The following is a 25159-nucleotide window of genomic DNA, read 5'->3' as shown; positions in this document are numbered from 1 at the left end:
GTAATGAAATTATTAACAGGCATGTGTAATGTAGTCTAACCCAGGAGATAGAGGGAATTGTAGTAGGTACATTGTTAATTACCGCTTTTATTAATTTCTGATTAATGCCGGCAGCCAAACACTCTTTTCTTCCTTCGGCCCCTATACACATGCACGCTTTGTGTGAAGGAAGGTACAACCAGATACCTCTCGCACATTATCAAATACCCTGTCGTAGTGACATCACAAGTACCCCCAACATTAGTGCGGCAGCCCATCAGGAAGGGTGCAGAGATCTTCATGACTAGGCATCCCAGTCCTGCAGCTTTCCATTCTAGTTAAGAAGGTCTTACATGAGGACCACCTACATCACATCTACTTCTCCTTATATCGCTGTGGGCAGAGGTGACACCATCCGTGGGGTATTATTTTAGTTTTGTAAGATGTTCCTTTTTTCTACTTTCAGAGGACAGAAGACTTTAGTGAATCTTACCAAGCCCTTATGGACTCCAGTGGACCGGTACTTACACATTTATATTATTTTGTCAGCCAGCAAATAAGAAATGCTAAAAAGTGGTTTCTCCACCTTAATGATTGTGAGCCATTGCAAGAATAGGGCAAAATCCAACTGCTGGGATTTCAATGTTTGGCTGTATGTAGTCTTGCCTGATGGAGTGGACTGCTCTTGTAAATGCACATGTTTCTTTGTAATGAATTGAGCCTGTCTAGTGGCTTCATTTGGCATTTTCCATAACTCCTATTCATTTCAATGGGGGGAGTCTATCTGACCTGCTGTCCTCAATATATGGGGGACCCCTGCCAGAGTTTTACAACCTTATTGATTTTTCACAAATTATGGTTGTGCCTAACAGACTACTGACTTATAGAATCTATTGTTGGTGGTTTTCACCATTTTGTCAGAAAGAACAACGTTGCATACAGCATTATTCTTCCCTTCAATTCCACCGAGACTGTAGATCAAAACGCTGATTTCTGGATGAGCAGGGCTGCCTTGTACAGTGACCCCTTATTAAGTAGGGATTGTCCAGAGTGGAAGACCCCTTTAACCACTTCGCGCCAGAGCCTGTTTTTGCCTTCGTGACCGGGCCAATTTTTTCAATTCTGACCACTGTCACTTTATGAGGTAATTACTCTGGAACGCTTCAACGGATCCCCCTGATTCTGAGATTGTTTTTTTGTGACATATTGTACTTCATGATAGTGGTAAAATTTCTTCAATATCACTTGCGTTTATTTGTGAAAAAATCGGAAATTTGGCGAAAATTTTGCAATTTTCAAACTTTGAATTTTCATGCCCTTAAATCAGAGAGATATATCACACAAAATAGTTAATGAATAACATTTCCCACATGTCTACTTCACATCAGCACAATTTTGGAACCAAAATTTTTTTCTGTTAGGAAGCTATAAGGGTTAAAAGTTGACCAGCGATTTCTCATTTTTACAACAAAATTTACAAAAACATTTTTTTAGGGACCACATCTTATTTGAAGTGACTTTGAGGAGCCTTTATGACAGAAAATGCCCAAAAGTGATACCATTCTAAAAACTGCACCCCTCAAGGTGCTCAAAACCACATTCAAGAAGTTTATTAACCCTTCAGGTGCTTCACAGGAATTTTTGGAATGTGGAAGAAAACAATGAACATTTAACTTTTTTTCACAAAACTGCTACTTTAGCCTCAAATTTTTAATTTTCACAAGGGCAGCCAGAAAAAATGGACCCCAAAATGTGTTGTGCAATTTCTCCTGAGCACGCTGATACCCCATATGTGGTGCAAAGCCACTGTTTGGGCGTACGGCATGGCTCGGAAGGTAAGGAGCGCCATTTGACTTTTGGAATGGAAATTTGACTGGAATCGATAGCGGACGCCATGTTGCATTTGGAGAGCCCCTGAGGTGCCTAAACAGAGGAAACCCCCAACAAGTCACCCCATTTTGGAAACTAGACCCCTCAAGGAACTTATCTAGATGTGTGGTGAGCACCTTGAACCCCCAGGGGCTTCACACAATTTTATAATGTTGAAGGGTGAAAATAAAAAAACACATTTTTATCACAAAACTGCTACTTTAGCCTCAAATTTTTAATTTTCACAAGGGCAGCCAGAAAAAATGGACCCCAAAATGTGTTGTGCAATTTCTCCTGAGCACGCTGATACCCCATATGTGGTGCAAAGCCACTGTTTGGGCGCACGGCATGGCTCGGAAGGTAAGGAGCGCCATTTGACTTTTGGAATGGAAATTTGACTGGAATATATAGCGGACGCCATGTTGCATTTGGAGAGCCCCTGAGGTGCCTAAACAGAGGAAACCCCCAACAAGTCACCCCATTTTGGAAACTAGACCCCTCAAGGAACTTATCTAGATGTGTGGTGAGCACCTTGAACCCCCAGGGGCTTCACACAATTTTATAATGTTGAAGGGTGAAAATAAAAAAACACATTTTTATCACAAAACTGCTACTTTAGCCTCAAATTTTTAATTTTCACAAGGGCAGCCAGAAAAAATGGACCCCAAAATGTGTTGTGCAATTTCTCCTGAGCACGCTGATACCCCATATGTGGTGCAAAGCCACTGTTTGGGCGCACGGCATGGCTCGGAAGGTAAGGAGCGCCATTTGACTTTTGGAATGGAAATTTGACTGGAATATATAGCGGACGCCATGTTGCATTTGGAGAGCCCCTGAGGTGCCTAAACAGAGGAAACCCCCAACAAGTCACCCCATTTTGGAAACTAGACCCCTCAAGGAACTTATCTAGATGTGTGGTGAGCACCTTGAACCCCCAGGGGCTTCACACAATTTTATAATGTTGAAGGGTGAAAATAAAAAAACACATTTTTATCACAAAACTGCTACTTTAGCCTCAAATTTTTAATTTTCACAAGGGCAGCCAGAAAAAATGGACCCCAAAATGTGTTGTGCAATTTCTCCTGAGCACGCTGATACCCCATATGTGGTGCAAAGCCACTGTTTGGGCGCACGGCATGGCTCGGAAGGTAAGGAGCGCCATTTGACTTTTGGAATGGAAATTTGACTGGAATGGATAGCGGACGCCATGTTGCATTTGGAGAGCCCCTGAGGTGCCTAAACAGATTAAACCCACAACAAGTGACCGAATTTTACAATCTACTCCTCTGTATAAATTAATCTAGTGGTGGGAAAATAAGTAGGTAAATGGTCACTAAACCCATAGATGAATTCCCACAGAGGTGTCATTTCCATAATGGGGTCACTTCAGGGGGGATTATGCTGTTCTGGCACTTTTCAGAGTACCAGAGCTAAAGAATCCCCCCTGAAGTGACCCCATTTTGGAAATGACACCCCTCTGGGAATTCATCTATGGGTTTAGTGACCATTTTAACTCGATGGATGATTTCCAGAAACAAGCACGCAATGGAAGGTTTAGATTCTGGAGAATCCCCCCTGGAAATTAAGTGAGCTCTACTCGAATATGTCATTCACTAAATGAACCAAATGTTTGAATGACAAATTGGGATACATTTTTACAGTTTAAAAACGTGGTTCTGTGTGGTAGATTTTAAAGCAGTCAGTGACGCATAAGGCTGGCAATGATGGGCATTGTGGGCAATAGTAGCGGGTATCACGCCTCATTCCTCTCTTAGTACATACACGACATCTTTTCTGGGGGTTCCTTCTTGTTTCCGTTGCTGGAATAAGTGCAATAAAATGTCGCTCAGTGAGTCTTTTCACATCCTCAGATTCTAATGGATGAGCGGGGCTAACACTTTGAAAGACAAGATTTTCAATGACCTTTTCTTGATAATCAAGAAAAGGATCTGAATTTCCTGCTTTTTTGTACAACACAAAAGAATTGTATGTGGCCACCTGAAACAAATAGATAACCAACTTTTTATACCAGGTATAGGACTTTCTTGATACCTGGTATGGCTGTAGAACCTGGTCTGCAAGGTCCACACCCCCCATGTGTTTGTTGTAGTCAATGACTGACACAGGTTTTTGCTTCGGAGTGGTGGATCCTAGTTCTACAGTGGCCCTTGTGGCATCTGTGTGGATCGAGCTGAGGACAAAAATATCCCTCTTATCCCTATATTTCAGGGCAAGCAGCTCTCCGTTACGTACAGCCCCTGACTGCCCCTTTTGGAACTTTTGGTTGACCAATGGTTGTGGAAACCCCTGACGGTTTTTACGGATGGTCCCACAAGCCCCGATGTTGTGTTCAACCAGACTTTTAAATAGGGGTATGCTGGTGTAATAATTGTCCACATATAGATTGTAGCCTTTTTGAAAAAATGGACTTATCAGCTCCCAAACAATTTTTGCAGATGTCCCCAGATAAGTAGGGCATCCTGGTGGGTTTAGTTGGCTGTCTTTCCCCTCATATATGCGGAAAGCGGATGTGTATCCGGTTGAACTTTCGCACATTTTATAGATCTTTATTCCAAACCTTGCCCTTTTAGATGGGATAAATTGCTTGAGGTGCAGTCTTCCTTTGAATTTTACAAGGGACTCATCTATAGAAATATTTTGTGTTGGGATGTAGAGTCTTAAGAATTTTTCTGACAAATTTTCAATGATGGGTCTAATTTTATATAACCTGTCATGTTCTGGGGCATTTCTGGGCAGGCATTGACTATTGTCGTTAAAATGCCAAAACCGCATGAGCATTTCATAACGGGTCCTAGGCAGAATGACTGAAAACATAGGGGTGGCTTGAACAGGGTGGTTGGACCAGTAGGATCGAATGCTCGGTTTTTTAACAAGCCCCATGGCAAATGTAAGTCCTAAAAAAATTTTTATTTCCGGGACATTAGTTGGTGTCCATAAATTTGCCCTAGCATAGTAAGATCGGGGATTCTGGCTTATGAATTGGGATGCATATAAATTTGTTTGCACGACAATATGCTCTAGCAAGCTGTCTGTAAAAAACAAATTAAAAAAATGAATTGGTCCAAAATCTTCCACCTCCACATTTATACCAGGAGTGGCGTTGAAATCAGGGCTGAATGGAGCAGCCGAATCCGAAGCCTCCCATCTGGGAAATGCTAGATCATGTGGCAAAGCCCCTTGTACACTGGCGTGCGCCAATTCACTAGTAGCAGGGACAGCGCTTGTACTGGGCAGTGTTCCCTGATTTGGAGACGTTTCTCCAGTAGCGCTATTTGCCCCTATTGTTGTACTGGTCCTTGGGCTTGAGGATGGACCAGAATCACTGCTCATTTCTGAGCTCTGTGTCGCCGCTACTAAAGCCCTCAAAATCCACATCGCCATCTGAGATTGCGCTGTCATCAGTGTCAGAACACAGCAGGGCATACACCTCCTCTGCGGTATAAGTCTGACGGGCCATTTTATTTTTAGATTTTTTGACTGGACTGAACGGACCGGACTGAACGGACGGGGCTGACCTGACAGGACTGACTGACCTGACAGGACTGACTGACCTGACAGGACTGACTGACCTGACAGGACTGACTGACTGACAGGACTGACTGACTGGACTGATCTGACAGGACTGACAGATCTGACAGGACTGACAGATCTGACAGGACTGACTGACTGACTGACTGACTGACTGACAGATCTGACAGGACTGACTGACTGACAGATCTGACAGGACTGACTGATCTGACAGGACTGACTGACTGATCTGACAGGACTGACTGACTGATAGATCTGACAGGACTGACTGACTGATATATCTGACAGGACTGACTGACTGATAGATCTGACAGGACTGACTGACTGACAGATCTGACAGGACTGATCTGACAGGACTGACTGATCTGACAGACTCACTAACCCTAACTCTTACTTTCTTTTTTATTTTATTTTTTTTACTTTCACAGTGGCAAGGCTGACACAGCTCTTGTCACACTGTTTCTCCTCTGCTCTCTCACTGAGATCGGAGGAGAAACAGTGTATTTATCAGGCAGATCGCCCAGGAAAGTTTGTTGCTAAAACAAACTTCCCTGGTGATCTCTCTGATTGGCTGGTGTGACGCTGACATCATCGAGACCTGAGCCAATCAGGTCTCAATGATGTCAGAGGTCACAGCACCGGGATCCCCGCCGCTCCTGAGGTATGTGGGGGGTCCCGATCGCCGAACACCAGCTGTTACTATCTTTTAAATGCCGCGATCGCTATGGATCGCGGCATCTAGAAGATAGGAACAGGTTAACATCATGGGGACCTGATCCATTCAGGTCCCCATGATGCCACATGTCAGAGCTATCGCTCTGAACCGGTACCGCAGCGCTAGCAGGACCCTGGGGGTCCTGAGCGCTGCAGGACCACCCACCGTTTTTAAACGTCGGCGCTGCACAGAGCCCGGGCAGCGCCGACGTTTATGTACAGTGGGCGGTCCTGAACCGGTTAAAGGAGTTCAGTTGTATGGTCCAAAACTTCCATTTCACATTTAAAGTATAGTTGCATTGAAGAGTCAAACTGTGAATCTAGAATTGGATATCATTAAAGGGGTGGTTCACCACTAGACAACCCCTTTATAACTGCTATAGAAGTAGCATGTTTAACTTTACCAGGACTATAGATCAATAATGGAATTTAATCCCATTAAGGACTTAATAGTGAAGTTATCAGAATTGGGACTCTTTAAAACTTAGCATTTAATATCTTATTAAAAATATAAATGGACAAGAGACATAAAAAAAAACTCCAAAGAGGGCCTATATACCAATATAGGTTTGGCTAGAGCGAATGTTTGCTTCAGAAAAGTGCCCTATAGATTGATTAATTATTTCTGCCCACAATATTGGTTAGTTGGGAGTCAAAATTCCAGTATAGTCACATGAGGGGAATGGTCATAATAACCATATCTATAGAGTAATGGAATGAACTCACCAAACTGTAGGCAAGAATAGGGAACTCAGACATCAGTTCTCCAACCTTTGTATGGGGGAAGCAGCATAAGTCACGCTATTCCTTATTCCCAGCAATGAGTTGGGACCACAATGTCCTTATTCAAAGAAAAACTGCCTTCTGCCGCGTTTCATCCCATCTGGGACTCATCAGGGGATATGGCAGCCAGCGTGGAGGTCTCGGCTGAACCAAGCAGCAAACATAGCCTCCTATCAGGTAAATGCCCACAGCCCGAGTGTATTTAAATATAGGTATAATTCCCAGGCTTAATCTGTACATCCGGTTACCTGAACGTCACATCCTCCTCTCATGAAGCGAGGAGTAAACGCTTAAATCCTAGTGAAGTCACCTCCGCCGCATCACACCAACCGAGTCCTCAGTTACAGGGACACTGGATGCAGTGACCCGCATGCGTCACTTCTGGTGTGCGAGTGGGTGTGTTGACCCGCACGAGTCACATCTCCATCTCCTTATGGCCACGCACTGTCAACATGACGTGCGGGTCACCGCGATGGAAGGTGGTAAAGGATACTCGCAAACCGGAAGTGACGAATGCTGGTCACCACATCCACTCACGCACCAGAAGTGACACATGCGGATCACTGCATCCAGTGTCCCTGTAACGGAGAACGTGGTTGGTGTGATGCGGCGGAGGTGACGTCACTACGATCACATGCGTTTACTTATCTCTTCATGAGAGGAGGATGTGACGTTCAGGTAACCGGATGTACAGATTAAGCCCGGGAAATATACCTATATTTAAATAGACTCTGGCTGTGGGCAATTTCCTGACAGGAGGCTATGTTTGCTGCTTGGTACAGCTGAGTCCTCCATCATGGCTGCCATATCCCCTGATGAGTCCCAGACGGGATGAAGTGCGTCGGGATCAGTGTTTCTTTGAATACGGACATTGGGGTCTCAGCTCATTGCTGGGAATAAGAAATAGCATGATGTATGCTGCTACACCCATACGAAAGTTGGAGAACAGATGTCTGAGTTCCCTATCCTTGCCTAGAGTTTGGTGAGATCATTCCATTACTTTATAGATATGGTTATTATGACCATTCCCCTCATATGACTATACTGGAATTTTGACTCCCAACTAACCAATATTGTGCGCTGAAATAATTAAGCATAAATGTATAGGGCACTTTTCTGTAGCAAATATTTGCTCTAGCCAAATCTTTATTGGTATATAGGCTCTCGTTGGCCTTGTTTGTGTGGCTTGTCTTAACATTTAATATCTTATTAAAAGTATAAATGAACAAGTTTTAAAGAATCCCAATTCTGCTAACTTCACCCTTTATAGCTGCCACACAAAATAGGAAAAACTGCACACTTAACTCTGCTCGTCCGATCTCTGTGCTCTCTTTCCTCGGGTCATGTGATATAAACCATGCCATCTCTGTTCTATTGGAGTGGACTTCTGCTCTGACAGAATGGAGAAGGCTGCACAGATCAGTGGCCGCTGATTGGCTGCAACAGTCAATGTTTGTCATGTGACAGTTGGGAGACACCGCGGGGAGATCAGAGGAGCAGCACCGGTTTGGCAGGTAAATATGCAGCAGACTAGAGCTACTAGGAAGGAATTTTAGAGAGCATTTTCTAATAAAATAAAAAATGTTTTATGACGCCCTCAAGTGCCATCACCTTAAAGGAGGTCTAGAATCCTAGCAGCCTCTGTCTTAATACTGGTATTAGTATGGCGACTATATGGTGATTACACCCCAGAATCCTGAATGTGAAATTCTTCCTGTTCAAGCAATATTGCTGCAGACTGATCTTCTCTTCAGATGTCTGGGAATAATCTTGCCCCGCTATGGTCCGTAGTAATGGCAGTGATTTCCTTGGTGTGTACCACACAGGATGATGAACTGTTTTTTATAACTTGACAGAAGAGGACGATACAAGGACTTTAGGGTGGAATTTCCTTGAGCAATAATATCTATATGGTGGAATTTATAACACTAGTTCAGTTATGTCCTTAATCTGATCTAATAGTAAACTGAGCTATGACCTTCAGGAAAAAGATCTATTCTGATTTAGTTTTGTTTGTTTTTTTATTTGCGTGTGTGCAGTCCTATAGGAATACCGACTTTGTGTTTGTGGACCATGGAGGAGAAATTTTTAAGACCCTACACTACCTCAGTAGCCTCATCCAAAGTATAAAAAACCCACTGGGCACTAAAGACAATCCTGCCCGAATCTGCAGAGATCTGATGAATTGCCAACAGAAGATGGGAGATGGTAAGCCGATCATCCCTTCACTTCTACCTCCCTATAGGGTCCTAAACACCCCTTAAAGAACTTGGAATTATTTTGCAGGCACTTATTGGATTGATCCCAATGTTGGCTGTTCTTCTGATACCATTGAAGTCACCTGCAATTTTACACAAGGTGGTCAGACGTGTCTCAGGCCTGTTACTGCATCCAAGGTAAATCTGTGGTTGATAACTATAGAACCTAAAGCATATGGACACCGGCAGGACATTTTTTTTTTTTTTTTTCTCAAAGAGAATGTGTCATCAGGTTTAAGCATTCCAATGTGAGATCCACATAAATTAAAGGCTAAGACCCCAGTTCCAGCACATGGTCACTTAACTGGGCTTCTTGCTGTAGTGCTAACAATATAACTGCTTTATATGCTGCAGCTATGCTACTACGCTCAGTGATGAGCTGTCCAATCCCATTGATAGCTTTTTCTATCTACACTGTGCATAGAAAGAAAGCTGCCATTTTCTGGTGTGGGGCAGTGATAGCCAGAACTCATGTATATCAAGGGCAACACAGCACCAGCTCATCACTGAGAAAACTAGCAAAGCTGCAGCAGATGGTGTAGTTTTTAATAAAACACTTTTCAAGAGTCTGGAAAGTAACAAAGCTCTGGAATCAAGGTCTTTCCCTACTTTATATTGTTTTTAGCAAGGGCAACAAAAACCTGGTAATAGATTCTCTGTAAACACATGTTCTCTTGGCTAAAAATCACTTAGGACCGTTTGGCTTTCACAACCTCTGTGCACCAGGGGCGGACATAGCATTGCAGCCGCACAGGGGCCCAGAAGGTAATCGAGCACACTTTCACCTCCAAAGCTGGTGGAATTGTGTATTATGATGACCTATTGGACTGCTAAGAGCCCATATACAGGGTGGGCCATTTATATGGATACACCTAAATTAAATGGGAATGGTTGGTGATATCAATTTCCTGTTTGTGGCACATTAGTATATGGGAGGGGGAAAACTTTTGCAGATGGGTGGTGACCATGGCGGTCATTTTGAAGTCGGCCATTTTGGATCCAACTTTATTTTTTTCAACAGATACTGGAAGCCTGTGCTAGCATTTCTTCTGTGGTGTTGGTATCAGTGTGTCAAGAGTGGGAGAAGAGGGTTGCATTGACAATCCAACACAATGGGCAGCACTTTGAACACATTTTATAAGTGGTCATAAACTTGTAAAAAACTCATGAAAGAATAAAGTTACGTTAAAAACAAGCACACCACTGTTTTTCTTATGAAATTCTCAATAAGTTTAATGTGTCACATGACCCTCTTCCCATTGAAAAAAATAAAGTTGGATCCAAAATGTCCGACTTCCAGATGGGTGGTGACCATGGTGGAACAAATCTGATTCAGCACACAAACTATATTTTTGCTCATGAGAAGAAAAAACGGATGTGTGAATTTGGCCCAACCATTATCTACACTCTCTTGAAAGATCTGAGCTGATGAAAATAAATGTTATACATTTGTATGGATTTATCTCCCCTTAAAATTAATCTTCATCTCTTTATCATCATGTTGTTTTAGGTGCAAACTTCTGTGCTGATTTCTTATTATATCTTTATTGCAGTCAGATATCCAAATCCCCTGCATAGATATAGTACGCATTTTTAAAGGGATATGCCATTTGGACAAAGTTATCACTTAACCGTGGTGTACATAACGTTTAGATGGAAGGGGAACCACCACTGATCAGCAGAACAGGGCACTTTTATCCCCGTTTAAGTGCATGCTTGGCCGCCGCGCCATTTGTTCTTTATGGCAGTGTCGGAGTGCTGTACTCCGCTTTCTCTGGCAGACTAATAGGAAATGAATGGAGCAGCAGTTGAGCATGCTTACTGCCACTCTATTCTAACTGGGATAAAAGTGCCCCTGTTCTGTCTATTGGTGGTGGTGCCAGCAGTCAGACCCCCCACCAATCTAAAAGTTATCACCCCATCTACCAGAGTTCCCCTTTAAATCTGAGCCTATAAGCTCTAAAGACGTATTTCTATGCTATTATCTTATTTACAAGGTGCACTCTTGTTACTTAGCATACTAGTGGCCAAACCGTTCTTTATAGCATCCCCAGGCACAGCTGCCTATGGTGATAGGAGCAGATTTCCCTCTTGTTGATTTTTCCAAAGCCTCTGTCCTTTCTTTTGCAGTTGGTGTTTGAAATTGGCCGAGTTCAGATGAATTTTCTCCACTTGTTGAGTTCGGAAGCCATACAGCACATAACAGTCCACTGCCTGAATGCCCCTGTTTGGGGTATCTCAACAGACAAACTCTCCCAAAATGCTGTGCGATTCAAGGCCTGGAATGGACAGATATTTGAGGCAGGAGGCCAATATCAGCCAGAGGTTACTGTGGATGACTGCAAGGTAAAACTCCAGACTACTAGTGCTTAGTATGGTTATCCAGTTTCTTAGTTTTTCCTCAAATTATCAGATCATAGTTTTAAGATTGAAATAAGATACAAGTTCATTGAGTTCATCCTATATAAACTTAAAGGAGTTTTCCCATGAACGAAAGTTGATTTTAATCAATAGATCTTTGAATAATAATAACTTCCACAATTGGATGTATTTAAATAAAATGTTCCTGTGCTGAGATCTTATAAATGTTCCCCTGTGTAATGGCTGTGTCTGACCGTGCAGGAACATGGTCTGATCATACCACAGCTCCTGGGCAGGGGAGGAAGAAAAAAGAGTATACAGACATTACAGCATGGGATTGTAACTGATTCTTTCTTTGAAGTAAAACATTGTTTAAAAACAGCCAGTGAGATGTTTTACCTCACAAACAGAATCAGCTGTGATTTCCCTGCAGTCCTGTCTGTATACTCCTCCCCTGCCCAGGAGCTGTGGTATGATCAGACCATGTTCCTACACGGACAGACACAGCCATTACGCAGGGGAATATTTCTAAGATTATCTCAGCACAGGAACATTTTATTTAAACACATCCAATTGTGGAACTTATTATTATTCCAAGATCAATTGATTAAAATCAACTTTCGTTCGTGGGAAAACCCCTTTAAGAACCATTTACACTGCATAAAAGCTCATTTCCCGATAATCTTGTAGTCTAAACAGTCTCGACAAATGAGCAAAATACTCGCTTGTCGGGTGAAATTATCTATTGTGCTGCACAAAATATCATTGTTCCTGGCAGCTCGTCATTCTGTGTAAAGGTTACCTGCACTGCCGAGAACAATGGCAGAATATGCCCAATTAACGATTATTACAGATCGTAAACAGACTGTTAAACAATTGCCGATCAGCAAACAAGCATCTTATCGCCGGTCACTTTAGTGCATCAGGTCAACCTGTTTAAAAGAAGACCATAACCCCATGAGGCTGATGCTAATTTCCCTATTCAGTGAAGGAAATAAGTATTTGATCCCTTGCTGTTTTTGTAAGTTTGCCACTGACAAAGACATGAACAGTCTATAATTATAAGGGTAGGTTAATTTTAACATTGAGAGATAGAATATCCAAAAAAAAAAATCAAGAAAATCACATTGTATAAATTAGATCATTTTTTTGCATTTTGCAGTGAGAAATAAGTATTTGATCCCTCTGGCAAACAACACTTAATACTTGATGGCAAAACCCTTGTTGGCAATCACAGCAGTCAGATGTTTTTTGTAGCTGATGATGAGGGTTGCGCAAATGTTAGGAGGAATTTTGGTCCACTCCTCTTTGCAGATTTTGAGGCTGTCACTTGGGAACTCGGAGCTTCAACTCCCTCCATAAATTTTCTTTGGGATTAAGGTCTGTAGACTGGCTAGGCCACTCCATGACCTTACTGAGCCACTCCTTTGTTGCCTTGGCTGTATGTTTTGGGTCATTGCCTTGCTGGAAGATCCAGCCACGACCCATCTTCAATGCTCTTACTGAGGGAAGGAGGTTGCTGGCCAAAATCTCTCGATACATGACCCCATCCATCTTCCCTTCAGTACGGTGCAATCGTCATGTCCCCTTTGCAGAAAAGCACCCCCAAAGTATAATGTTTCCCCCACCATGCTTCACGGTTGGGGCAATGTTCTTAGGGTTGTACTCATCCTTCTTCTTTCTCCAAACATGGCGAGTTGAGTTAATGCCAACGAGCTCAATTTTTGTCTCATCTGACCACAGCACCTTCTCCCAATAACTCACAGGTGTTCATTGGCAAACTTCAGACAGGTCTGCACATGTGCCTTCTTGAGCAGGGGGACCTTGCGGGCACTGCAGGATTTTAAACCTTTAAGGAGTAATGTGTTACCAAAGGTTTTCTTGGTGACTGTGGTCCCAGATGCCTTGAGATCATTAACAAGTCCCCCCACCCCGTGTAGTTTTAGGCTGATCTCTCACCTTCCTCATGATCAAGGATACCCCACGAGGTGAGATTTTGCATGGTGCCCCGGATCGATGTCAATTGACAGTCATTTTCTTACTATTGCACCAACAGTCGTCTCCTTCTCACCCAGCGTCTTACTTTTGTAGCCCATTCCAGCTTTGTGCAGGTCTATGATCTTGTCCTTGACATCCTTAGAAAGCTTTTTGGTCTTGCCCATGTTGTAGAGGATTGAGTCTGTGGACAGGAGTCTTTTATACAGGTGACTATATAAGACAGCTGTCTTTAACCCCTTAATGGCCTAGGGCGTATTAGTACGCCCCAGGCCATCACCCCCGGTTCAGCGGGGACTCCGGCGCTGAGTCTGCACTGAACCGGGCACATGTCAGCTGATTGTTACAGCTGACATGTGCCCGCAACAGCCGCGGGTGGAATCGCGATCCACCCGAGGCTGCTAACCAGTTAAATGGCGTTGTCAATCTCTGACAGCGGCATTAGCCCCACCCATCGATGACCCCTTCACGTGATCGTGTGTCACCGATGCATGGGTCTGCAGCAGACCCCTGTGGTTGTCATGTCTCGCTTGCTATGAGCGCCACCCAGTGGTCGGCGCTCATAGCTAGTGAGCATTTCTGCTACACAGAGGCGATCTGCTCATCGCCTCTGTGTAACAGAAACGATCAGATAACTGCAGCTTCTAGTCTCCTATGGAGACTATTGAAGCATGCAGAAAGTGGAAAAAAAATGTTTTTAAATATAAGTTTAAATCACCCTCCTTTCACCACATTCAAAATAAAATAATACAAAAAAAAACCACAGACATATTTGGTATCGCCGCGTTCAGAATCGCCCCATCTATCAATATAAAGAAAGAATTAATCCAATCGGTAAACGGCGTAACGATAAAAAAATCTAAACACCAGAATTACTTTTATTTTGGTTGGCGCAACATTGAAATAAAATGCAATAGCGGGAGATCAAAACATCACATCTGCCCAAAATAGTATCAATAAAAACGTCAGCTCGACTCGCAAAAAATAAGCCCTCACCCGGCCCCAGATCCCGAAAAATGGGGACACTACGGGTCTCGGAAAATGGCTCCATTTTTTTTTTTTTTTTTAAGCAAACTTTGGAATTTTTTTTCAACACTTAAATAAAAAAAGAACCTATACATGTTTGGTGTCTACGAACTCGTAATGACCTGGAGAATAGTAATGGCAGGTCAGTTTTGGCATTCAGTGAACGTGGTAAAAAAAAAAACAGTGGAATTGCATTTTTTTCGCAATTTCACCGCACTTGGAATTTTTTTCCCGTTTTCCATTACACGATATGGTAAAACCAGTGATTGCGTTTAAAAGTACAACTTGTCCCGCAAAAAATAAGCCCTAGCATGGCCATATTGACTGAAACATAAAAAGGCTTTGGCTCTGGGAAGAAGGGGGGCAAAAAATGAAAATGCAAAAACCCAAGGTCGTTAAGGGGTTAATGCAGGTAACGAGTTGATTAGGAGCATCTAACTGGTATGTAGGAGCCAGAACTCATAATGGTTTGTAGGGGATGAAATACTTATTTCTCACTTCAAAATGCAAATTAATTTATACAATGTGATTTTCTTGATTTTTTTGGGGGGGGGATATTCTATCTCTCAATGTTAAAATTAACCTCCCCTTAAAATTATAGACTGTTCATGTCTTTGTCAGTGGGCAAACTTACAAAAACAGCAAGGGATCAAATAATTATTTCCTTCACTATATTAGAGTGCGTGCACACAGTCTTCTGAAGAGTTTTTTGGAGCGGGTCTGCTCCAAAAAAAAAAAATTATGCAAATTCTTGAAAGACTTTGCTTATTCATTTGTATTGTAAAACTACCTTGCTGTCCATATGTTCAGTCTGTTGAACGTTTTTTTTTCCCCTTCATGTTTTGTGAAACCCCTGGTGTGGAAAAAGAAAGGGCACGTCATTTTTTTGGAGCAGATTCCATCAGGAACAACTTCAAACTAGGCTTGGTTTAATCAAAAGACTGCCAAATTGCTACAAGAAAAAGAAACATATTCCAAAATACTTCAAATACATTTCAGGAAACTTAAAAACTCCCCCAAAAATTTCCCAAAGAAGAAGAGTCTCCTGAAGCAATCTTCACTAGAAAGCTCTTCCTTCTTCACCATTTCAAAAAACACTGTATGTGCACATGACTAGTGATGAGCGAGCACTAAAATGCTCGGGTCGAGATAATTGGAATACTCGGGTTCTCGGTCCGAGTAACGAGCCCAATGTAAGTCTATGGGAAACTCGAGCATTTTTCCGGCACCCCTCCCCCCACCCCTCCGGCAGACTACAGAGGGCCTAAAAATTGCCCAAATCAATGGGAACAGAGCTCAAATGACATGGGAACACCCCTGAAAGCATTTCTGATTCCCAGGTCACTGCTGTCAACAAAGTTGTCAGTGGTATTATGCCACTTTTACGGACTCACAGTAAAACATACAAAAACTAAACCAAAATGGATTTTCCTGGGAAAAATGTTAAGGAACATCCTTTCCAGGGTAATGACTTGTACATAAGGCAAAATAAATATACAAAAGCAAAAATGCTCCTCCACACCTTGGGTTATGTTCACACGTAGCGTTTTTGATGCGTTTTTGCACTTTTGCATTGCTTTCAACCCCGTAAACTGCATTCACCGGGAAATGGAATGCTAACATTTTACTACCTTATCTGGCTATGTGCTGTGTGAGACATGATCAGACACATTCATACAGTGAATATGTCAAAAGACATGGAACAGCATGGGGAAGACCCCTGGAAGCATCTCTGACTCCCAGGTCACTGCCTAAAACTGTGGTCATCACATCAGACATGATCCTATATTACTGCGGTAAGAATACAGACATTTTTGGCAATGTGACAAATATTAAACTCCATTTAAAATGGGCAAGGTGTGTGACAAGGGACGGGGAAGTGGACGTTATGGTGATGGTGATAATGCACGCAGAGGCCGTGGGCAAGATGGAACTGTGCCTGCTGAGGGAGCACAACAAACACCCACGTCATGTCGAACTACCTTCCTGGCCCAATTTCTAGAACACCCACGTCATGTTTAACTATCTTTCTGTGCCAATTTCTAGGGGGCCGCGGAACAGGTTGTTGGTCAGATAGCAGATAAAGCTTCCAGTCAGTTTGCCACCACCACCATCCTGTGTTCCACATGGTTTAGTCACAGTAGATGTGAGTCCACATTATTATTACTTTATCGCCACTATGGCGCTTTACATGAGAAAAAGGGGTATACATCGCAAAAACAATTATAATAATCTTGAACAAAAATGTGACAGCGACTGGTACAGGAGAGGAGAGGACCCTGCCCGCGAGGGCTCACAATCTACAAGGGATGGTTGAGGATACAGTAGGTGAGGATAGAGCTGGTCGTGCAGCAGTATGACGGAGCGAGGGTTACTGTAGGTTGTACGCATTTCAGAAAAGGTGGGGTCTTAAGGTGCTTTTTGAAGGTTTCAACAGTAGACTAGAGTCAGAAATGGTGGGGTAGAGAGTTTCAGAGAAGGGGGGGTGCACGGGAGAAATCTTGTATGCGATTGTGGGAGGAGGAGATAAAAGGGGAGTAGAGAAGGAGATCTTGTGAGGATCGGAGGTTGCGTGCACGTATATATCGGGAGACTAGGTCACAGAAGTATGGAGGAGACAGGTTGTGGATGGCTTTGTATGCCATGGTTAGGGTTTTGAACTGGAGTTTCTGGGCAATGGGGAGCCAGTGAAGGGATTGACAGAGAGGAGAGGCCAGGGAATAGTGAGGGGACAGGTGGATTAGTCGGGCAACAGAGTTTAGGATAGATTGGAGGAATGCAATTAGTGTTAGAAGGGAGGCCACAGAGCAGGAGGTTGCAGTCGTCAAGAAGGGAGATGATGAGGGCGTGCACTAGTGTTTTTGTAATTCGTAGTTGAGGAATGTATGGATCCGGGAGATTTTTTTACTTGGGGTCAACATCTTACTCACCCTGATCCTCCTTCCTCCCACCATTCTGAGTGCCCTGAGACAACTGATCCCACACTTGGACACTCCGAAGAGCTGTTTTGCTCATCTTTCCATTTATAGATTCTGGCCTCTCCCTCGGTCCGCTCGGAAGTGGAAACAGCTTGGATATGTGGTTTGAAGGAGAGATTAAAGTCCAGGGTTACCCCAAGAGCTGTTCACTTTTCCATCGATAGATTTGGGCCTCTTGACCGACCAGCTTCGAGCAGGGCAACAGAAGATTGCATGTATTGATTTGAGCAGCCATGGTCGCCCGAAGGTGACGGTGGGAAAGTGCAATTATTGTCGCAAGAGATGGATAATGATGAGACACAATGGACAGAAAGTCAGGAGGAGGACCAGGGTGCGGAAGTGGAAGACGAAGCGGTGGACGATGAAGTCACTGACCCAACCTGGCAAGGTGACATGCAGTGTGAGGACAGCATCACACAGGGGGAGGGAGGCGTAGCACCACACAAGGCGGACAACTGTTCCCCGAAACACCAACAAGACAGAAGGTGCCAGTACAACTGTTAGGTCTTCCCGAGTCTGGTTCTTTTTTAAAGACTGTTCAGATAACACCAAAAAGGCCATTTGCAACATCTGCCAGGCCAGCATCAGCAAGAGCAACAAAACTACCAGCCTGACCACCAACAGCATGCCCAGGCACATGACAGTATAGCACCTGACTAGCTGGACCAAACACCAAGGTCCAGAAACAGTGTCTGCGGGTGACACCACTGCCTCTTCCGCTGTTGTGCGTGAACGCCAATCCCCTGTTCATGGCACATGCGATGATGCCTCCCGCCCTGCACCTGTCGTTGCAGACTTGCAACCTTCACCGTCCACGTCGTTGTCCCTACCACACTGCTTGGAATGCAAGCGCAAGTATGCAGCCAAACGGCCGCAATACTAAAATGCCACATTTCTGGAGTGCTTGTTTGCACTTGAAATGTTGCCTTTTAGGCTCGTGGAGGCGGAAGCTTTCCACAACCTCATGGCGGCGGCCTGGTGTCCATACTATACCACTATTTCTCCCGGTATCGTCTCTGTCTTCCACAAGCGGGGATCCCAGAACATTACCCGTGCCATCCCCAGTGCACTTACTGGGAAGGACTGCCTAACCACAAACATGTGGACAAGTGAATGGGGCCAGGGATGGTACATCTCACTGACGCATTCCACTGGGTTAATATTGTGGAAGCTGGGACGGAGCACGTCCTCCCGACGCAGAGTATTGCGGGCCCTGGATCAATCAAGCTTCAACACAATGTTCAGAAGGTAGACAGCAGCAGTGGTCTGTCTCCTAGACAACGAGCAAATTATTCATGATGAGGCCATCCATCTCCTTAGCTTTTTGTTACTTGGAATACAAGCGCAAGTATGCAGCCACCCACCCACAGGCCACAATACTAAACTGTTACATTTCTGAACTGCTTGCATTTGAAATGTTGCCTTTTAGGCTCGTGGAGGTGGAAGCTTTCCACAACCTCATGGTGGCGGCCGGGTGTCCATACTCAGTCCCCAGCTACCACTATTTCTCCCGGTATAGTCTCCACCTTCCACAAGCGCAGGTCCCAGAACATTACCCATGCCCTCCCCAGTGGGAAGGACCGCCTAACCACAAACAAGTGGACATGTGAATGTGGCCAGGGACTGTTCATCTCAATGTGGCCAGGGACTGTTCATCTCACTGACGCATTCCACTGGGTTAATATTGTGGAAGCCGGGACCCAGTGGCACCCTTGGACGGAATACATGCTCCCGACGCACAGGATTGTGGGCCCTGGGTCAATCAGGCTTGCCCCTACATTCTACTGCTCCTGCACCACCTCCTCCTCTCCAGCCTCCATCTCCATCACTTGATGAATTTTTTCAGGACATATTCCAGATTATTTACTTAAACTTCGTGTGTGCCAATAACAATAAGCAGGACTGCATGCTTAGGCAACAAACCGCACACTGTTGCAGAGTTGTTGAAAGCTGTATCAGAGAACCTAGTGGCGGCTCTGAAGCTAGGCAAGCTTGCACACGTACCATTCCTGGCCCATGTGCTCAACTTAGTGGTTCTGCTGTTTCTCAAAATCTACCCGGATCTGCCAGAGCGATTTGTGAAAGTACGCCTCGTGTGTGCCTATTTCAGAAAGTCAGCTACAGCTTCCGCCGCCCTGGCAGAGCTTCAGCAGCGTTTGCAGCTTCCAGCTCACCAACTGGTGTGCGATGTTGGAAATCAACGTTGCAGATGTTTGGAATGATTTTGAGCAGCAGAGAGCAGTTGAGTACCAGCTTCAACACGCCTGTTGGCATTAAGGTCAGCCTCCGCACATAAGAGCTGATGAGTGGGCATGGATGTCTGACATCTGTGCCGTGCTCCAAAACTTTGAGGACTCCACCAAGATGGTGAGCGGCGATGACAACATAATTACCGTCACCATCCCGCTTCTCTGTCTACTGAAAGGTCGCTGCTCACAATTAAAGAGCAGGCATTGCAGGTGGAGCAATGAACTATTCAGAGTGATGCTACTCAGCCCAGCCTACTCTCATCTCAACGCGGATTGAGTGATAATGAGGAGGAAGAGAACATGGACAGACATCCTCTGAGAACAGGGAAGTCTTGGCTGTTGGCAGTTTGGCACATAAGGCCGACTTTATGTTCCGCTGCCTTCACCGTGACTATCGTGTTGTACGCATCTTGGGCATTACAGAAAACTGGCACGGCACGAGAGAATTCTTGGAGACGGAGGTCTGAGGTTCTGATTAAGGAGGATGTCAGTCTTAGATCAGTTGCAGAACGGAGGGCACGGGAGGGGTGATGATACACAGAAATGAGGGATGAGATAAGCCGGTGCACAACTGTGGACAGCTTTGCGGGTGAAAGAGATGAGTTTGTATTGTATTCTGTAGTGCTTGTTTAACCTAACCAGTGCAATGACTGGCACAGGGTAGAGGCATTGGTGAAGGGGCTTGATAGAAATTCGACCCTGGCTGCTGCATTGAGAAGGGATTAGAGAGGAGACATTTTGCTTAGCTGGAGACCGATTAGAAGAGAGTTTCAGTAGTGAATAAGAGTGACAGTAAGAGGTTTTGCACTATCAAACGTGAGAAAAGGTCGAATTGTGGAGATGTTTTTAAGGTGCAGGTGACAACAGCGAGTGAGTGATTTTCCATGTTGAATAAAGGAAAGTTGTGTGTCAAATAGGACTCCAAGACAGCAGGCGTGCCAAGTGAAGTTATGGTGGGACCACCTAAAGGAAATTGCAAAGTCGGATATAGTTAGGTTAGTAGAGGTAGGAAACCGAAGGAGTTCATTTTTGGAGATATTAAGTTCAGGCTCTTGTTGAAGAATTTTAACAACAAAAAAAATTCCCATCTGACACCGCTGGCGGCAGAGGTCACAGTCAGACAGTTCATTGGACAGCCAAGGAGTACAAGCTAGGGGAACACAAACCAGATGCGGCAGGGGCAGGAGAACACTTTCAAAGGTCTGGGACATTTTTCTCAGACCCTCCCAGTGCCCAGGCCCTAATACACGGGGTACTCTGACAAGGAGGGAAAAGTTTTGGAAGAGGCTGAAGCACTACCTTGGCAACCATACCAGCCTCCTACATGATTCCTCTCTGCCTCTGTGCCCTACAACTGTTGGGTATCCAAGCTGGACACGTGGCATGAACTGTCCTTCTATGCCTTGGAGGTCCTGGCCGCTAGCGTTTTGTCAGAGATGGTTTTTAGTGCCGCCTGGGGCATTATAACTGATAAAACTGATAGGCGCATACGCCTGTCAACTGAAAATGCTGACAGGCTGACTCTTATAAAAATGAACAAGGGCTGGATTGGGCCAGACTTCTCAACACCACCAGATGATAGCATCAAACAAACTCAAATCCAGTGGTTATTTTTTGGGGGGTCTATTCCCATGGCCCCTTCGCACCCAGACATGGGTATACCCTTCAGGAATTGTTCTATTTTATGTCACCCTCCTCCTTCTCCTCATCCTCCACCACAATATCACCAGGGTGACCGTGATGGAACACCCACATAATTTTTTTAAGGGTGTCTCTGATTAAAGACGAGCGAATATTTCAGTATTCGTTTCGGATTACAATTGCCGTTTTTCCAATATTAGCCAATGTAATTGTCAATTATTCGTCGAACATTGCCGAATGCCATTGGATTCAATGGGTGCCAAACCCAAACGCATACACAACACCTTCAAATGGGACCAAAAGCTGCCAAAACACATCAATTTAGGGGCAGTCACCAGGAAAGTGCCATCAATTGACCCAGAGTACAAGTAGTATAATTATTATTGCTCAATTTATTCCATTGCGCTTTACATGTGAAAAGAGGTCACTGACTGGTACAAGAGCAGAGAGGACCCTGCCCGTGAGGGCGCACAAACAGTCTAAGGGATGGGTGAGGATACAGTAGGTGAGGGTACAGCTGGTCGTGCAGCGGTATGGTGGAGCGAGGGTTACTGCCGGTTGTAGGTTTGTCGGAAGAAGTAGGTCTTCAGGTTCCTTTTAAAGGTTTCAACAGTAGGTGAGAGTCTGATATGTTGGGGTGCAGAGTTCAAGAGTAGAAGGGATGCATGGGAAAAAATCTTGTATGCGATTGTGGGAAGAGGCAATAAGACGGGAGTAGAGAAGGAGATCTTGTGAGGATCGGAGGTTACGTGCAGGTATGTACCGGGAGACTAGGTCACAGATATATGGAGGACACAGGTTGTGGATGGCTTTGCATTTCATGGTTACGGTTTTGAACTGAAGTCTCTGGCCAATGGGGAGCCAGTGAAGGGATCTTAGAGATTGCAATCTTATAGATTGATGGAGCCAGTCCACAGTAAAAATGCAGCCATAGAATGTCCGGGAACCTTCCCGCAGACTTTTCTTAGCCAGGGCTGGACGGGCCCACCAGAGAACCAAAGACTCCTCCGGTGGGCCCTGGCTTCTCCTCCAGGAGAGTTCATAGCGCAAACTTTGCAGGTCGTGTTGATGATAGAGGCCACCATCTCCTTAGCTTGCTGCTGGTACTTTTCTGTGGGAATCAGCTTGCCTCCAACGAGCCTGGAATATTTCCAGTGGTTTGATATTGGCACCCAGTACCAGAATCAAAGCCATCCACAATTTCCTTCTCAGGAATTTTATTTGGTAGACTGAGCGGCTGCCCAAATACATTAGTTTATCACAAAGGAGCTGAAGATACTGAGTGGCAGTAGGTGCAAGTTTCTCCCTCATGTTAGATATCAGAGAGAGGGCAGCACTGAAGCCTTGCAGTGCTGGGGTCCTGGGTTCAAATCCCACCAAGGACAACATCTGCAAGGATTTTGTATGTTCTCCCCGGAGAGTTCATAATAGTGCAAACTTTGCAGCTGCTATGGGGCTCTTGAGTGGGGGGAGAAAGGTGGGCCCTCAGAATCAAATCCTCTGGTGGGCCCAATGTTTTTCAGTGTGACACTGCTTCTCGGTGAGAGTTGTATTTCACCACAGCCATGTTCTTTAGCTCAGTGAAAGGACTTGCATAGAGGGAAACCGTATCTACTCTGGCTGTCATTTCTCCACCACCAGGTTCTGCCCATTGTCACACACGACCATGCCTGGCTGTATGTTCAGCAGTGAGAGCCACAGATCAGGCTGCTGTGTTACAGCTTTCAACAACTCTGCAGCGGTGGGCTGTTTGTCACCTAAGCATTAAGCATATTATCTTCAGCACAGCCTGTAGCTGCTTGGCCAAGGCAGTGCTGCAGTGCTATTCAGCTTGTGGCTGATGTGGTCATTTCGGAGATGGAGGAGGAGGTACAGGAGCTGAACAATGTGATTACATTGAGGTTACATTGGCAAGTCTGTTTTTTATACTACAGAAATATCCTACTGTGTTTTTATGTTTCTTCAAATGTGTATTGGAGTTCGTCCCAATTTTTGGCAGCCCTTGAAATTGCTGCATATGCAATAACAGTATAGGTGACACACTCCTTAATAATGGGAAGGACAATTCAAATAGATTCTGTGTTCTAGAATATTAACTGTCTGCCAGGTATTATTGCCTTATACTGCGTGCTCCCCAAAAAAATTTAAAATCTATTCTATTCCCTATCGATAACGCTGTTAGATGCATTTACAAAAGGGACAGGTGCTGCTAGGTGGTATCATCACCAGCTACAGATGAGTGTTCGTTCTGGTCGCATAAATGTCTTCCACAGTCCATAACTTTATTTTTTTTCATTTCTTTGGCCTTATATACAAGTCATTACCGTGGAAAGAATGTTTCTTCCATTTTAGCTTGTTTTTTGTATGTTTTATTTTTGTCAGTCCGTAAAAGTGGCGTAATACTGTGACAACATTGTTCACAGATATGCTATTTGTCAGCAGCCAACTGAGAATAGTTTTGAACCCACAACAACTGCAATACTTTAAATGGAGTGTAATATTTGACACGCTCACAAAAATTGCTGGATTATTAGGGCAGTCATATGGGATAACGTCTGATGGCCACAGTTTTAGGCAGTCGCCTAATAGTATGGTATTTGTCAGCAACTAAGTTTCAATTGGTTCAACAAAACACAAGTGGCTGACTTTAAATGGAGTGGAATATTTGGCACGCTCCACAAAATCTCTGTATTATACGGCAGTGATATGGATCACGTGCGTCTGATCATTGAAAAAGTTCCTCTGCTTCCACAATACAGTAATATGAATAAAACCAAAAAAATCTGACTGTATTCTTCGAACAAGCAAATGGAGCTCTAAAATGGTGTACACTGACACACTGCTGCAATCTATATGGATGTGGGTTAAGAATTGGCTCAGTGATAGGAAACAAAGGGTGGTTATTAATGGAAAACACTCAGACTGGGTCTCAGTTAACAGTGGGGTACCACAGGGGTCAGTATTGGGCCCCCTTCTTTTTAACATATTTATTAATGACCTTGTAGCGGGCATACAGAGTAATATTTCAATATTTGCAAATGACACTAAACTCTGCAGGGTAATCAATACAGAGGAGGACAATTTTATATTACAGGAGGATCTATGTAAACTAGAAGCTTGGGCTGATAAATGGCAAATGAGCTTTAAGGGGGATAAATGTAAAGTAATGCACTTGGGCAGAGGAAATAAAATGTATAATTATATGCTTAATTGTAAAACACTGGGCAAAACTGTAACTGAAAAAGACCTGGGTGTATTTGTTGACGACAAGCTAACATTTGGTGGCCAGTGTCAGGCAGCTGCTGCAAAGGCAAATAAAATAATGGGATGCATTAAAAGAGGCATACAGTGGTGGCCAAAAGTATTGGCACCCCTGCAATTCTGTCAGATAATACTCAGTTTCTTCCTGAAAATGATTGCAATCACAAATTCTTTGGTATTATTATCTTCATTTAATTTGTCTTCAATGAAAAAACACATAAAGAATTGTCCTAAAGCCAAATTGGATAGAATTCCACACCAAACCTAAAAAAGGGGGTGGACAAAAGTATTGGCACTGTTTGAAAAATCATGTGATGCTTCTCTAATTTGTGTAATTAACAGCACCTGTAACTTATCTGTGGCACCTAACAGGTGTTGGCAATAACTAAATCACACTTGCAGCCAGTTAACATGGATTAAAGTTGACTCAACCTCTGTCCTGTGTCCTTGTGTGTACCACATTGAGCATGGAGAAAAGAAAGAAGACCAAAGAACT

At 44.1% G+C, this 25159-nt stretch overlaps 1 protein-coding gene and 1 long non-coding RNA gene across 2 annotated transcripts in view; one reads left to right on the top strand and one right to left on the bottom strand.

Moving 5' to 3' along the window:
• Positions 1-25159, bottom strand: part of LOC141154313 (uncharacterized) — a 119279-nt gene that overhangs the window by 29149 nt on the left and 64971 nt on the right. The window lies entirely within an intron of this gene.
• The window catches only part of COL27A1 (collagen type XXVII alpha 1 chain), a 285000-nt gene that overhangs the window by 243706 nt on the left and 16135 nt on the right, over positions 1-25159 (top strand). Inside the window, exons 57-60 of the mRNA XM_073639999.1 lie at positions 446-499; positions 8934-9102; positions 9181-9290; positions 11283-11498. Coding sequence (XP_073496100.1) covers positions 446-499; positions 8934-9102; positions 9181-9290; positions 11283-11498 — 549 coding nt within the window. The remainder of the gene's footprint in view (positions 1-445; positions 500-8933; positions 9103-9180; positions 9291-11282; positions 11499-25159) is intronic.

This window comes from Phyllobates terribilis, unplaced genomic scaffold (assembly GCF_046119375.1).
Source record: "Phyllobates terribilis strain yellow unplaced genomic scaffold, ASM4611937v1 Scaffold_7__3_contigs__length_470593459, whole genome shotgun sequence".
Classification (NCBI taxonomy): Eukaryota; Metazoa; Chordata; class Amphibia; order Anura; family Dendrobatidae; genus Phyllobates; species Phyllobates terribilis.
This window is presented reverse-complemented; position numbering and strand designations above follow the sequence as displayed.